Here is a 14410-nt window from a genome sequence, read left to right on the forward strand (position 1 = left end):
TATTCCTCAGTCATAATCTTCTTTCCCTACAGCCAGTGCTATGAAATCTACAATGTATAGCATTTCTCCTGCCAGCTTTGAAGAAGACCAGGAGCTTTACGTCTGCACAGTCAAGGATGATGTGAATTTGGATACAGTGCTTCTCCCACCCTTGTTAAAAGGTAAGTCCCTTGAAGACCTCAAGTGAATGGATGACAGATGTCATTGCTATTAGTAATTGATGGGTGACTGAGTGTAGGTCTCATTATCATGATAGCTTCACTTTCTTCTGAAGAAGAAATCTGCCTTCCAGAAATAAGTTCTGGCACTACCTAAAGAGCTACTTGAGTAATGTTTCACTTAAGTGAGCCCATCGTTCTCTTTGGACCTGACTGGTGATTTGGAAATATTTTCTAGTCATTAATAAAAATTATGTCCTGAGATTCTTTTTGTGAATACTCCCTTGCTGGAGGAAACAATAGTCAAGGGAGCTAATGTTGCTGAGATTTAAAATCCATGGTACAGTGAACAGATAGTATTACGCACACAGCAGGAGGTTTATTAAAAGAGTACAGAGTAAGTTTATAATGACTGCTGAAATAAAGAATGAAGCTATCAGAATTGGGTAGGCATCACTGGACAGAGGGTGTTCTTTTCAGAGATGAAGTTGTTTTAATGTTCTATTCAAGGTGTTTGACGAGCAGGGTATTATTGTATGAAGCCCCTTGAGGGATATTATGATGATCAAGTCAAATATAATCCTGCAGAAGATGTATGACATGCATATGAAGAAGCAGAACAGAAGAGCATAGTAGTTAAGAACCAGGGCTCTGGAGTCAGCAAATCCTAGGTAGCATTGGCTTTCTCTTGCTGCTAGCTGTAGAACCTTAAACAAGTTAACTCATTTAAGCTTAGTCTTCTCATCAGTCAAATAAAGATAATGATAGCTCCTGTGGGGTTGAGTATTAAATCATGGGACAGGAGTATAAATCATGGCACCTGATAGCCAGTGAATGTTAGCTATTATAAACTACTCACTTTGGAGGGTTTCGGTCCATCTGGACAGTTCACACATCCCTACACCTGCATTACACACTGGGCTTTAGCGTTACTAATTTCAAAGCATATAGGCAGTATGCAAGCGGAACGGCAAGAGGTGGTTTTCTCTGGTGGGAATCCTCACAACATTCTTCACTGCTGTTTTCTAAAGTCTTGAAGGATAGTTTACTCGTGTTGGAATGAGATCACTGATGGGTCGGCGCTTAGAAGCGCCACATCCCAGTGAGGAACTGCTCTGTCTTATTGCAGCCCTCTGTAGGTATAGCTTCCAGGCACCACAGGGGGCATACCCAGTTACAAGAATTGCTATACCCAGGAAGCCTAAAGTGCTTTTGTAGCTATTTGTAGCTCAGTCGCAGTTTTCCTAATCTAATTTTCAGTGTTTATTCTTCATGTAAACAGTGTTACCTGGTAACTCAATTAACATTCTAATTTTTTCCGAATTCTGGAAAATAGTCGAAATTTTATCCACAGAAAAGGGGAAAAAAGATTTATTAACTTACAAGCTACAATGAATAGCTCAGTTAGCAAAACTTTGGGCTAAATGAAAGGCCAAAATTAATTATGAAAGATAAATTATTTAAGAAAGAAATTGACATGATTTTGTTTGTATTTTACATATATAATTTACCACTAGTTTAATATGTTACTGGGAAGAGAATGAGAGGAAATTGGATATGCAAAGCAGCAGTTCACATGAAAATTACCATTTATTCTAAAATTGTTAGGAAGGAAATATGTTTAAGAACATCTAGAAGGAGGAGTGGGTAACTAGTTGTTTGTGGGGGGGGGGAGAAAAAGGTTTAGACTTACTCCATGATTTTGAATTTAGTGACATGTTGGTTCAATACCAACCACTTAACTTTCTGGGTCAGAATATGGAACAATTTACAAAATGCCTGGAGTTAATTAAATCTTGACAATTAGAGATCTTGGGCCATGTTCCTGGTCTCCGTGTTTACTTGAAAGTAAGAGAAAGGCGTGGGTACCTATTAATCATGTAAATGAGAACTGTTAATATAGTTGAGTGATTTGGAGCTGGGCTTCAGGTCTACCAACAAAAGGTTTGGCGACCTGGAAAGAATGTGTACCATGATATGGTGAAAACCTGATTATTTTTGACTGAACAGTGAGTGCTGAGTGAGGATAAATGAGACATGCATATAAACCAGGCTTTTTCAAGAGTTTGGCTGAGTGGAGAAGTGGACAAAAAGTAAGCCTTTTAATTGTTTTAAAGGAAGAGATTGTATGCTAATGCTTGTTCATTGATGATTTCTTTTTCCAGAAATAGCAGTAAACCAACTAGATCAGTTGAGCCCAGAGGAACAGTTGCTGGTTAAATGTGCTGCCATCATTGGTCACTTCTTTCACATAGATCTGCTGCAGCACCTCCTGCCTGGGTGGGAGAAAAATAAACTACTTCAGGTACTAAGAGCTCTTGTGGATATACAAGTACTCTGCTGGTTCAACGAGAGCCAAGAGCTTCCTGCTGAGCCAGTGTTAGTACCTTCTTCTGTTGAGATTATTGAACAAACCAAAGAGAAGAAGAGAATGCCAGGTGAGGAAGAGCTGCTCCTGTTCTCTGAACAGATAACCTTGCCTGAGGGTATCTGTGTTCAGAAAGGGCAACAGTACCCTATAAAAGGGCCTGCTTAAAGCATATTGCTAAGAAATGATTATTTTAATCATGAAGGAACCTTGGATATAGTGAATGAATCATTTGTATTTTTCAGAATTGTCTTAATTTCAAGAATTCTAATTCTTTGTTAAGCTCACATGTTAAGTTTTTGTGTTTTGATTTTTGGTTCAAAATATTGCTATCATCCTTTAATGGCTTCTAAGAATAATAAGAAAATAAGATAAACTATTTCTAATTTTGGAAATTCACAAGAAAAGTTAAATGTGATACTGGAACATACATGAACAAAACAAGTTAAGTAGCTTGCAATTTTATGTGCTAAAGAATAAAAACTACAGTGGATTACCCAATGCACATGTAATCCAAAAATAATTTTCCTTTTTCTTTAAAATATGTTTGGGCCTTACATTTGAACAGAACATTTACGATGATTTAATGATAATAATAATTTCTAATAAAAATGTTCAGTGTGGGAGGAATGACCAAGAAATCTATCAGGTGTACTTCAGTACCACTAATCACTTCTTCCCCATAGCATTACTAGAGATAATCAGTATCACTCAGATTGGTGCAAAATTATACAAAGGGGGGGACAGTATTACTAAGTAAAATTGTAAAAGTTTTCTTACAAACTGGAAGCATTCACTTGGGAGTGTGCAGTATGATTACATAAGATGACTTTAGGAGATACTCAGATTTTTCTTTATTTCAGATGCTGACTTCCCTCGCAGGCTACAGGAAGAGCTATTCCTACCTCAAGCTGATGTGCTAGAATTTGGAGTCCCTCTATTGCGGGAAGCTGCCTGGGAGCTGTGGCCCAAAGCACAACAGATAGCCCTGCACCTTGAGTGTGCCTGCTTTCTCCGAGATTTGGCCTGCCGCTGTGGGAGCTGTAACGGGGGAGACTTTGTCCCCTTCCACCGTTTTGCCATCTGCCCTACTCGCAGCTCAAGGAAGGCTTCCCATTTCTGTAGTTACAAAGACAATGGTTCCATTCTAACACAAGTGATCACAGACAAATTGCAACTGCCATCTCCCCAAGGTAAGCCCGGGGGACAATGAGTAGCACTCCACCCCCCCCCCCAACAGTAAGAGGACAGTGAGTAGCACTTCCCTTTATTCATCCATTTGGGGCATGTCATACAAAAATAAAGTAATATTAGAGAAGGAAAATAGATGGAAAGAACCATTTATCCCTGAAATGCCAGAAATAAGAAAAATGTAATTCAAAGTTAAAGGAACTTTAGAGAGTGTACTTGTTTTCCTTGGCAGTCTTGAGCAAATTACTTAACCTCAACTGATCGAGAAAAAAAACAGTACCAATTTCACAGAGTTGTAAAATGTGTTTTGAATATATAATATGCATGGAATAGTACTGGCCACTTGTGCTCAATATGTTTTAGTTACTGCTTTTATTATTTAGCTCAATACAGGTATATTGGCCCTTTATATACATATCATATGCTGCAAAGAGGTGTTAAGAATACAAAATAGGGCCCTCCCTGGGCCGGTTAAAGCACAGCACTAAGAAGCTAAAGCACTGCAGCATGAGTTCAATTCCCGCCTGCCCCAGAGGTAATCCACATGGCACGGCAGACCTCTCCTGACTCCCCCCGCACCCCCTCCCCCACCGCTGCTCCCCTCAGCAGTGTACTTTGTCGATCTGCCTGCTCTGCTCCCCACTCTGTCTCTGGTGAATCCTCTCACCACCCTGCACCTCTGGCCTGTACCCCAGTTCTGTATGTATAAATAAATAAATCTTTAAAAAACAAAAAAAATACAAAGTAAGTCTTGATCCCTGAAATTAGTCATTTTGGGGATGACACAGACATTATTTTAAAAACATAATCCACTGTGGCATGGTAAAGGTAATAAAAGTGGCAGCATAGGGCAGGCCTACCTGGAAGGTAGGGGCTATTCTCCCAGTCATGAGTGAGCAGGAGGTGACTCTTCCTTACTAGAGATTACAGAAGTGAGACTTGAGGGGTAAATCAGAGTTTTCTTTTTGAAGCTTAGATTAGTGGGTAAATATTTCCCAAGCCCTGTAATGCTGCTACCACATTCCAGATAAGAGTTAACCTTTTCATTTTTTTCAGTTAGGTTAACGTATAGTACGTCTCATTTCATGTTCCATCAGCTATTAGAAAGCCGCTTCTTTCATCAAGTAAAGTGTATCTTGCAACTTCACCCAGTTTTCACAGTTGTGCCTTCTACAGTATTTAAAGACGTCTGTCAAAACCCAAACAAAGCTTCGCTTTTTCCACTTCAATAGGAGAGAAGTCAGTTGATAGGGGAGAGGAATATGAGGATGATGAGTTGGTGGTGAACAAGGTATAAAGGAAGAAACTAATCTATGATCACTCCTCTTCTGGATGTGACACTGATAACTGTATGAAGGGGGACACGAACTTGGAGAAATACATTAATTGATGAACTCTTTAAGCATTTGCAGTTTTGTACTTTCTGAGGGGAAAGAGAAAAGTGTCTTCATCTGGTAGTGGGAAGGAATTATGCTAGCACTTATATTTTTCCTGTGGCCTTTTGCTTTTGAGACATCAATATCAACTAATCTATCTATAGGAGAGGAACCCAGGAACCTTCCCAGTACAGCAAAGCCCTGACGGGGCTTCTCAGAGCCAGGGCTTGTGGGTGTGGCCAGGCAGAACATGTGTGGCACAAATTCAGAGGTTGCTGTTTACACAAACTCTGATGTGAGGGTGCCCTGGGAGGCATACATTGCAGTCATGCTGCCAGACTCCTGTTTCCTTAGTTACCTTAACCTAACTGTACCTTACCTGACATTAAATGATCAGATAGCCAGTCCTTTTTACTTAACACAAGCCCTCCATAGAACAGTTCTCTTGCAATCCTTTTCATGCCTCTGAACCCCAAGAGGTAACATTTCATCAACATTTCTGTCTTGCTTTCTGGTCTCTGAAAAGGTGTTTGCAAAGAATGAGTCAAATCTGAAGGGTAGTCTACTTAAGACCAGCCTAATAAAGCACCTGCTGACCACTGCAACTCGAGTGGACTGTGGCATCTTCTAGTCATGATTTTCTTCACTAGGTCTTGGACTCCATGGTTTACTCTCTTCTAGTCATAAACCGCAACCAGATATATTCGGGGACATTGCTGTCAAACCACATGAACCCATTCTTTATTCTTTCTTTTAACTGTGAATTAGGAACTATCTTGGGAAATTCTGACTGTTGGTCCATAGAACAGCAGACCCCATACTTCCATGCCCTCGCACCGACACCTATCACAGTGCATTCAAAAGCCACGTGTAACTGACATGTGCAACTGGTTGAATCAGATAGATAGGAAAAAATCCTCATGGGTAGGCCCACACAATTCAAACCATGTTGCTCAAGGGTCGACTGTATTTGAGTCATAAAGAGTTGCTGTTAAGGAATTTGCATTCTATGGTACTGATTTTGTGTGTTAATAATTAAACTAAACATTTTTATGATCAGGGAAAGCAATTAGGTTAAGAAGCAAGCTGTGGAAGAAAAGTAGCCAGAAGTGAAAATATTCTCAGTTAATATGCACATGGATAATGCAGATAATCATCTTTTTCTCTCTACAGATAGTTTTCAGCTCCAGACACAACCACCCAGAAGTCGGGATACTCTCACAAGTGAACACTGCAGGTAGACAGAGATGCTGACAGTGGGCATGAAGGAGACCAGAAAGTGAGGCACAGATGCCCGTTAAGCTGGGCGCTCACCCCACTGCAGACCAAGGAGGCAGTAGTGACTCTTGCACTCAGCTTAAAGTTCAAGTTAACGTAGATTTAGAATGACTTTTTTTTTTAATTCTGAATAGGAAAATTCTTTGTGGTTAAAGGGAAGCTTTATTTAACAGCCTTCAGATGCATTGTATATAGAACAGTTTTTTTCAGCGGTAAATTTGCCATCTCAAGTATCTTTGACCCCAGATTATATAAAAGTGAGTTTACATTTCCTAGCCATGTACTGCCTGGCTTTCTAATGCCTGTCCCATCAAATTTAAATGTCCCTACCTTGAGTTCACCAGTCGTTCTGAAGTTTCCTATTCCACTTAACCAACTGACTTTCTACAACTTTCACACAAAAACCTCTTATCAGACATGACTTACACTCACCCATGGGTATTTGCTCTTACAGTGCTCCCTTTGGAAAACACTAAGAGGCTTTTGGTAATTTCTGCTTATCAGAAAGTTCACTATCAGTCAAAGTCATCCTTAGTTCCCACATTTTCCATCGTTCTGTCTCAGAGAGATCTGGCCTTTCTGGAACTAATGGTGCCTGCTCTAGCTGAGGGCTGAACTCTGTCTTGGCGTGCAGCATCTGTGAGGCCATATATAAGTCACTTAACTTCCTGAGCCTCGATTTCCTCATCTGTAAAAGGAGGTAATTTTTGTCTGCCTGAATGACCAAGTATAGGAAAAGATAATGGCAGTGTATAAAGTAACAATCAAATATGCTGTGACAAGTTCAAATTCGCTAACTGAGAACATGTACTGCTACTGCTTCGTACTACCTTTATGCTTAACAGTGTTAGTTTACACTATGGTCTTTTCCCCATTTATTTTGAAAGACACTGATATTAGCTTTCCTTATTTTAAAACTCCTAAGGGGTTTCGGTAGGTCCGTGGCTTTCAAAAACTTTTGGAGCAATGGGGGAGAAGGGTCAATAGAAAACCAATGAATGAAAAGCTTCCTGAGATCCAGTGACACCCTGGCAAGTGTGAGCACTTCGTGCCTCTCTCAGTTCTGGTCTTCTCTCCACAAAGAACAGAGGAAGAGTTTCTGGATCAAGTGAACAGGAAGCTGAATCAGACCAGCCCTGAAGAAAACATGTGCACAATGAAGCCCTGTCACTGTGAGGAAGTCCTGAAGTTTGTGCTCTCCCCTCTTGCCCAGCACTGCCTGCTCATTGGAGAAACCACTTGTGCATTTTACTACCTGCTGGAGGCAGCCGCTGCTTCCTTGGGCCTCTCAGATAATTACATGGTGAGCAAGCTTGGCACTCAGCCCCTGGCCACGTTCTTTCACGTGGGAGATTGCTTTCTAGCAAGTAAACCTGAGTGAAAAGTGGAGGAAAGTAAGAGATAGGTGGCAAGGGTTGTCAGAGAAAACAAAGTAGGAGAAATATGGTCCTGAAAGAGCAACTTACTGGCCCCGCCTGGACACCTGCCCTCTAGCTCAGCTCCCGGGTCCTACTCTGTCAGCTCTGGTTCACTCCAGTCTTGACTCTCATCATAACCTTACTCGAGCCTAACCCAGTTTCTCCATCCCTTGTCTGTTTGGAGGCCTTCTTTTATTTGAGGAAGGCAAGCAGTCTTCTAGGCCAACGCTCAGGATTTTCATTTTTGAAAAAGCACAAAGTGAAGATCTGTCAGTTTGAGGAGGCCACTTTCTGCTGTCTTCGATCAGAGGTGAGTGCAGGCGATAACTTATATGGTGGTCATTGGTCATTTCATAATATGTGCATTTATCAAATCACCACTGTACACCTAATACACAATGATATATATCAGTTGTATCACAATAAATAATCATGGCACCTTAACCTTTTTATTTAAAGATTTATTTATTTGTGCATACAGACCAGAGATGCAGGGGCGGTGAGAGGATTCACCAGAGACAGAGTGGGGAGCAGAACATCCAGATTGACAAAGTACACTGCTGAGGGGAACAGACAGAAGAAGTCTGCCACGTCATGTGGGTCACCTCCCTGGCCAGGGTTCGAATTCATGCTGAAGTGGCTACAGCTAGCTTCACAGTCTGTGCTCTAACCCGTTGCACCACCAGGGAAGGCCCTGTACACCTTAAATTTACACAGTGTTTTGTGTCAGATCTACATCAGTATTGCTGGAAGAAAACATATAGTTGAAAGAGCCCCTCCTGCCCCCCGCCCATCCCATCCAACCCCATCACTCAGCCACTCTCTCCTCCCTACTTATGAATCTTTGGGTAGTCTATACCAGAGGAAATCCACATTCATGAAAATATATAGTTTCCCCCTTTCTTTTTTATATATAAATAGGAGCTCTGTATTTACACCTTGCTTTTAAATATGCGTTGTATATAAATGTACATTATATATTGCATATTTAAATTATATATATATATATATATCTTGAGATATATATCATAACAAACTTCTTCAGGGAATGAGATATTTCTAAAAAGTAGAAACTTGCAAAAGCTTGCCATGAGATACACTATTTCAAAAGACATGTACAGGTAAGTTTATTGTTTATGAATAACTCAGGACACTCAATAACTTCTCCCAGTTTCATTACCATTAATCCAGCAGAGCCGCAAAATATGTTGGGATAACTATTTATCAATTTATAAGTAATGGCTCTATGAAACTGTGAGGTATACTCTGTTAGATAGCTAAGCTTGAAAATAAAAAACAATTAAAACTAACTTCAATCTAAACCTTAACTTGGTTAGGCGAGCAGACCCAATGCCTTTGAATGGTAAAAGGAATAGTAGAGTAATTCTTAGTATTGCATTATTTGTATTTCAACCTATAGGTCTTTAAAGCAAAGTTAAATAGTTATTTCTTTCCCTTTATAAGAACAAGTTATTGTGCAGTCTTCCTAAGACTGTTCTGGGGTCACCAGAGACTTTATCATTTCCTTGAAGATTTAGTCTTAGAATGTAAAGATAATCAAGGTAGTTCCCTAGCTCCTCCCCCACACACTCTATGGGGACAGAATGGATTTGGTGATACTTCTGATGCTTTCTGTGGCATCAAAGCATTGAGTGACAATCCCAACTGAGTGTAGTAGCATCACTTTCTAAACCACAGCTTCTGTACTACTTACTGACAGGTGTGTGGGATATGACAGACAAGTGCTTTCTCCATAATCCTGTAGAGTAAGTAGAGTAAGCTCCTCTCTTGCTCACAATGGGGGCACTTCTTAATGTGACCAGATCCTCTTCCAGTTCAGCTCTAGCATGTCAGTGCCCCTAGCATACCTTCCAAATATCCAGAACCTTGTCTGTATGTTCTTTCCATATTTAGATTGCTGTTCTCATTTTCTCATCTCCAGGTCTGTTTTAACATGGGGCAGATCACATTGGCCAAGAAACTTGCCAGGCAGGCCCTCCGACTACTGAAAAGGAATTTCCCTCGGACCTGGTTTGGTGTCATTTTTCAAACATTTCTGGAAAAATATTGGCATTTCTGTTCCCCGAGCCAACCTTCAAACAGCCCTAGTGAGAAGTGAGAATCTTGCCAAGTTACCCTGCTTTCTCTAGGGTCACAAAGACCTAAATGAGGGCCAACCTAGAGTTTTGCCTATATTGACTTAAGACTCCTCTTTTCAAGCATATGATAGACAGCTCCATTTCTCCTACCTCCCTCAGTAAATTAAAGGTGGCAGAATGAGGCCATCTTTCATATTTAGACTATGGTATTGTCTTTCAAATAAAGATACATATATGTATGTTTGTGAGTATATGTACACATGTGAATATACATAGATACACATAGATGTAGCAATTTAATGTTTCCTATATGTAATATTAAATGGCTATCTAGTTGTTAAGCTTTAATAACTTATACAAAATATATTCAATTAACGTTAGCAATTCAAAGAATGATCATTTAGAAGAAGAAAAAACTTCTCTGAACTTTTCCTGTTAAGAGGGATGCATTAAAAAGGTCTTTCATGTTAGAAGTAGTGGGATCCTAGGAACCTTCCTGGCCCCCAATGAGAAAACTTCTGTTTCTTATGGGGAGGAGGTGCTGGGCCTTGTGACAATAAGGGAATGCTAACACCCCACCCTTCACCACAGCAAGAAGAAGCTGGCATTCCTGCAGCAGCGCGTGCACTGCCTCTCCCTGCTCTGTCAGCTCTACAACCTGGAGGCCACAGCCAGCAGTCGCAGGTTTGCTGGCCTGGCTATTCTCATGCAGAAGAATTCAGCACAGGAGTTTGCAAATGAAGTCCAGGTAAATGAGTCCTTGCTTTACCTTTGGACCCCACTCAGAAACCTGAAATGCCAGGGAGAGAGAGACCCTGCCAAGTTCCTGCTTGTAGCTGGGTTCTGCAATACCACAGACTTAACGTGTTAACACGTGATACCATGGATCATGTGTCTGAGCAGGATTTCTCAATTTGAAGTTTATAGATAGATTTCCTTGGCTATCTGTGAACTCCCTGTACTGAATAAAGAATTTTCTATATTGTTAAAAAGAGCTTTGGGGGAGTGATGGAAGTAGAAAAGGGTCATAGCTTTCATCAGATTCTCAAAGAAGCCCGTGATCTTTAAATGGATAAGAATAGCTGACTTAGGGGGAAAAAAAGAAGGGGAATGTATCTTCCTAATTTTAGGGTCCTATCTGTCTGTCTATCTTTGTTCTCCATTTGTTCAACAAATACTTGATGAATACCTATGCCATGCCAGGTACTGATCTCGGGTCAAAGGATGACAGATAAGTGACATGTGTAGTATATTAGGTGATGATAAGTGCAGTGGAGAAGTAAGTGAGGCTGAGGAACAGGGCTTCTCAGAACTGGGGAATACAGTTAAATGGTAGTCAGGGAAAGCCTCACTGAGCAGGTGACATTTGGGGAAACATCTGAAGCAGTGAGAAAGAAAGCCTCATGGCTACCAGGGAGAAGAGTGTAGGAATGGAGAGCACAGTCACTACACAGACCATAGCCTCTGTGAGGAACAGAAGAGCCTGTGTCACTGGTGGTGAAGGAGGGGAGGGGAAGCTCCAGGGATGAGTCAGAGACTGGGAAGAGGTGGATGGCAGATGCAGGCCAGAGTTGGGGTTTTGACTTTCAAAAAGATGGGGAAAGCACAGTAAATCCTGAGAAGGTGAGTCACAAGGCCTACTTAAATTTTTAAAAGATCATTTTGACTACTATATTGAAAGAGTAAGCTAAAGAGGACAGAGAGGAAGCAGAGAGACCAACCAGGAGGCTACAGTATGAATATAGGCAAGAGCTAGTTAGCTTGGATTGTTGTGGCAGAGGAAGTGGAAAGTGTCTTCTGTCCCCAGAGTGCACACAAGAGGCACTCACGGATCCATTTGGGGATCCAAGTGAGAGGAAGAGAAGAATCTAGGATGAACCCAAAATTTGCAATCAGACTTCTATAGAAATAGAGGTGCTCTTAACTGACATGGGGAAGTCTGCAGAAGGAACAAATTTGGGGGAAGATTGGGAATCAAGTTTTGCAGATACCTAGTTTAAGATACCATTAGATATCCAGGTGGCAGTATTTAATGTGGGGACTGGGACTTGTACTCAGGAGATGTCTGGGATGGAAATGTGGGAGTTCTCAATGTGTGTATGGTAGTCAACGTTAGGAACCTGCTCGAGGCCACCACAGGAGTGAGAAAAAGTCCAGTGATTGACCTAGCAGCGCCAGTGTTAACAAGTAAGGACCACAAGGGAAAATTAGCGAAGAAATAGAGACACTACCAGGGAGGCATCCACGTGAGAAACCAAGAAAGCCTGGTGTCCTGGAAACTGTAGTGAAGACTGTTTCAGGAAGAGCCGACAAGTGCACATAGTTAGAACAGAGGTCCAGACAGCACTTCTGAAGGGACAAAAGGCCTTCATCAGTGATTACACGAAAGAGAGACATTTCAGCCAGTATTTCAAGGGGAAGGAACTGGATTCAGAAAAAAAAGAGGAGAGGGCTCATTTAATGAATAGGTGGGGAGAGTGATCAAACTAGAAATGCAGGGATAGGAAGGAGTGAATCTTCTCAGCTGGCATGGCAGGTAGTGGGAGGGACACCAGGAAGCAGTCCTGACGGGTGGGCAACAGGCACCATAATGGGCTCTCACAGGAGATGCCAAGATGGAATGCAGCATGAATGTGCAGCCGCAATCCTTGCCCTGTGTTTCTTTCCCTGCAGTTTGTCTCTACCTATGTGGCGCTTTCCCAGTGCTCCCAGAACATGGGTGACAGGGAGGAGTGGCTACACTGTGAGAAGATGGCCATTCAGAAAAGCAGCCTGTGTTGGTTCTCCAGGGAGGGACTGTTGGCCGTAGCCCGGCTCATGCAGGCCTTGGCCTATACCAAGCTCTGCCTTGGCCACCTTGACTTCTCCATCAAGCTAGGTAATGGGGCTGGGAGTTGTTGGGCCAGGCTTTTAGAGAGGCCAGTTCACACTAGACCTCATACTAATGCTTTTTACCCTCCTCAGGTTTTCAAGCTCATGAGATATGCAGACACCTCAAGAAACCAGCTCTGGAGAATTTGGTTCTCTCAGTTCTCTTCAGATCTGCATTTCTGAGAAAGAAGTATTAAGATCATTTTCTGTGATTTGTCTCTGTTGCCTAAGAGGGGAGGGTCTGGTGTCCCCAGTCCCCTGGAATGCGAAGGGAGATGCGCTGCCATTTTCTTCCATTCTGGGCTGTCTCTTCTCCAGCCACTCCAGGAAAGGTTGTCCTAAGTTTGAGGGGTCAGAGTGCTAATGCAGAGTCAGGGCTGCTACATATTATGGAGGTGGTGGTATTTTTTGGTCTGTTTGTTTGCTATCATTTTCCTCAGGAAATAGAGAATGACAATAGCTCAAGACCCTGGAAACTGTCTCAGAAGCATTTGCTTACTGCCTTTGCTGAGAGACAGGTCTGATCCCAGCACAGATGCTCTCTATATAAATAGATTGATGAAGAGATCTAGGGGGTGTTAGGCAGCTTTAAAAGTGTAAGGTCCCCTCCTCTCCTCTTCCTGCACCATCCCCCCACTCCCTGGTTGGTCCCAGTGGCTCTGTCTCTTGGCAGATTTGCTCTGTGTGTCCATGTGTTGGAGAGTCAGTGGGCGCTCATTTCCCAGGGTCATGATGTCCTTGGCCTGGCCTGCTTCTATTCCGCTTGCTTAGATCTGCTGCTCTACGGAAAAGGTACATCTCATGCAGGGAGCTGCTGTGCTCCTGAGGGGTGCAGACCTCAGATGGGGTCCTCGATCTGGAACCCAGACACTCATGAGTCTGTCCCTCTGATATGACTCTGCTCCTGGCTCCTTAAAGACTAGGAGCCATGTTGTGACTCAGGGGTGTCTACCATTCATGTGTTTTCTTCCCCCCTGTACCATACACCTATACCAGCTCCTATGTGGACAATGTACACTGGCCTAGTTATCTTCTCTGTCTACAGGATTGCTGTGTCGGCCCTTTGGGGAGTGTCTGCGTTTCATTCAACACTATGAGCATAGCTGTGTTCTAACCTGTCAGAGCAATGTCATGCTGGGAATCCACTCCTCTCTGGCCATGTGGTAATGTGGGGTACCAGAGTCTTACCTAGGGTATATAGTAGTGGGTGGAAGCTTAAGGGCACCAGGAGGTCACTTAAGCTATCACTGTTTACCCCTCAGCCAGGACTGTGCTGCACTTCTAACCCATGTATAGAGGCTATCCACCTCCCATGCTTATCAGAAGTGTTCTTCTTGTCGATTACCAGGCACGGACCTTTAGATTGAGGCTTGAGTTTAGGGATGCATATAAGAACTAGATAACCCATGCAAGGCTGAATAGCATTGGATTCTTTTAAGTCTCCTTGTATGTGAGTTAGTAGCCATGGCTACTTTTCAGCATCAGAAGGTCTTGGAGCCTTAAAGAAGTGCCAGTTTTCTGAAAGAGCCATGCTTGGCAAGCGAGGGAACATGCCAAGAGCTGTGATTCTTTCCCTTCAGGTTCGCCCAGGACTCACAGTGGAACCTGTTTGAACACCACTTCTCCAAGGCTCACCAGCTGGTGAAAAGAA

General features: G+C 42.3%; 1 protein-coding gene across 1 annotated transcript in view; it reads left to right on the plus strand.

Moving 5' to 3' along the window:
- LOC101621617 (adenylate cyclase type 10-like) overlaps positions 1–14410 on the plus strand; it is a 36267-nt gene extending 21857 nt beyond the window's left edge. Inside the window, exons 7-16 of the mRNA XM_012727827.1 lie at positions 33–161; positions 6267–6330; positions 7455–7674; positions 7974–8099; positions 9732–9904; positions 10480–10636; positions 12562–12766; positions 13433–13551; positions 13805–13922; positions 14340–14410. Of these exons, the coding sequence (XP_012583281.1) occupies positions 33–161; positions 6267–6330; positions 7455–7674; positions 7974–8099; positions 9732–9904; positions 10480–10636; positions 12562–12766; positions 13433–13530 (1172 nt within the window). The 3' untranslated portion in view covers positions 13531–13551; positions 13805–13922; positions 14340–14410. The remainder of the gene's footprint in view (positions 1–32; positions 162–6266; positions 6331–7454; positions 7675–7973; positions 8100–9731; positions 9905–10479; positions 10637–12561; positions 12767–13432; positions 13552–13804; positions 13923–14339) is intronic.

The sequence above is a fragment of the Condylura cristata genome, unplaced genomic scaffold (assembly GCF_000260355.1).
Source record: "Condylura cristata isolate star-nosed mole 26May11 unplaced genomic scaffold, ConCri1.0 scaffold00001, whole genome shotgun sequence".
Classification (NCBI taxonomy): domain Eukaryota; kingdom Metazoa; phylum Chordata; class Mammalia; order Eulipotyphla; family Talpidae; genus Condylura; species Condylura cristata.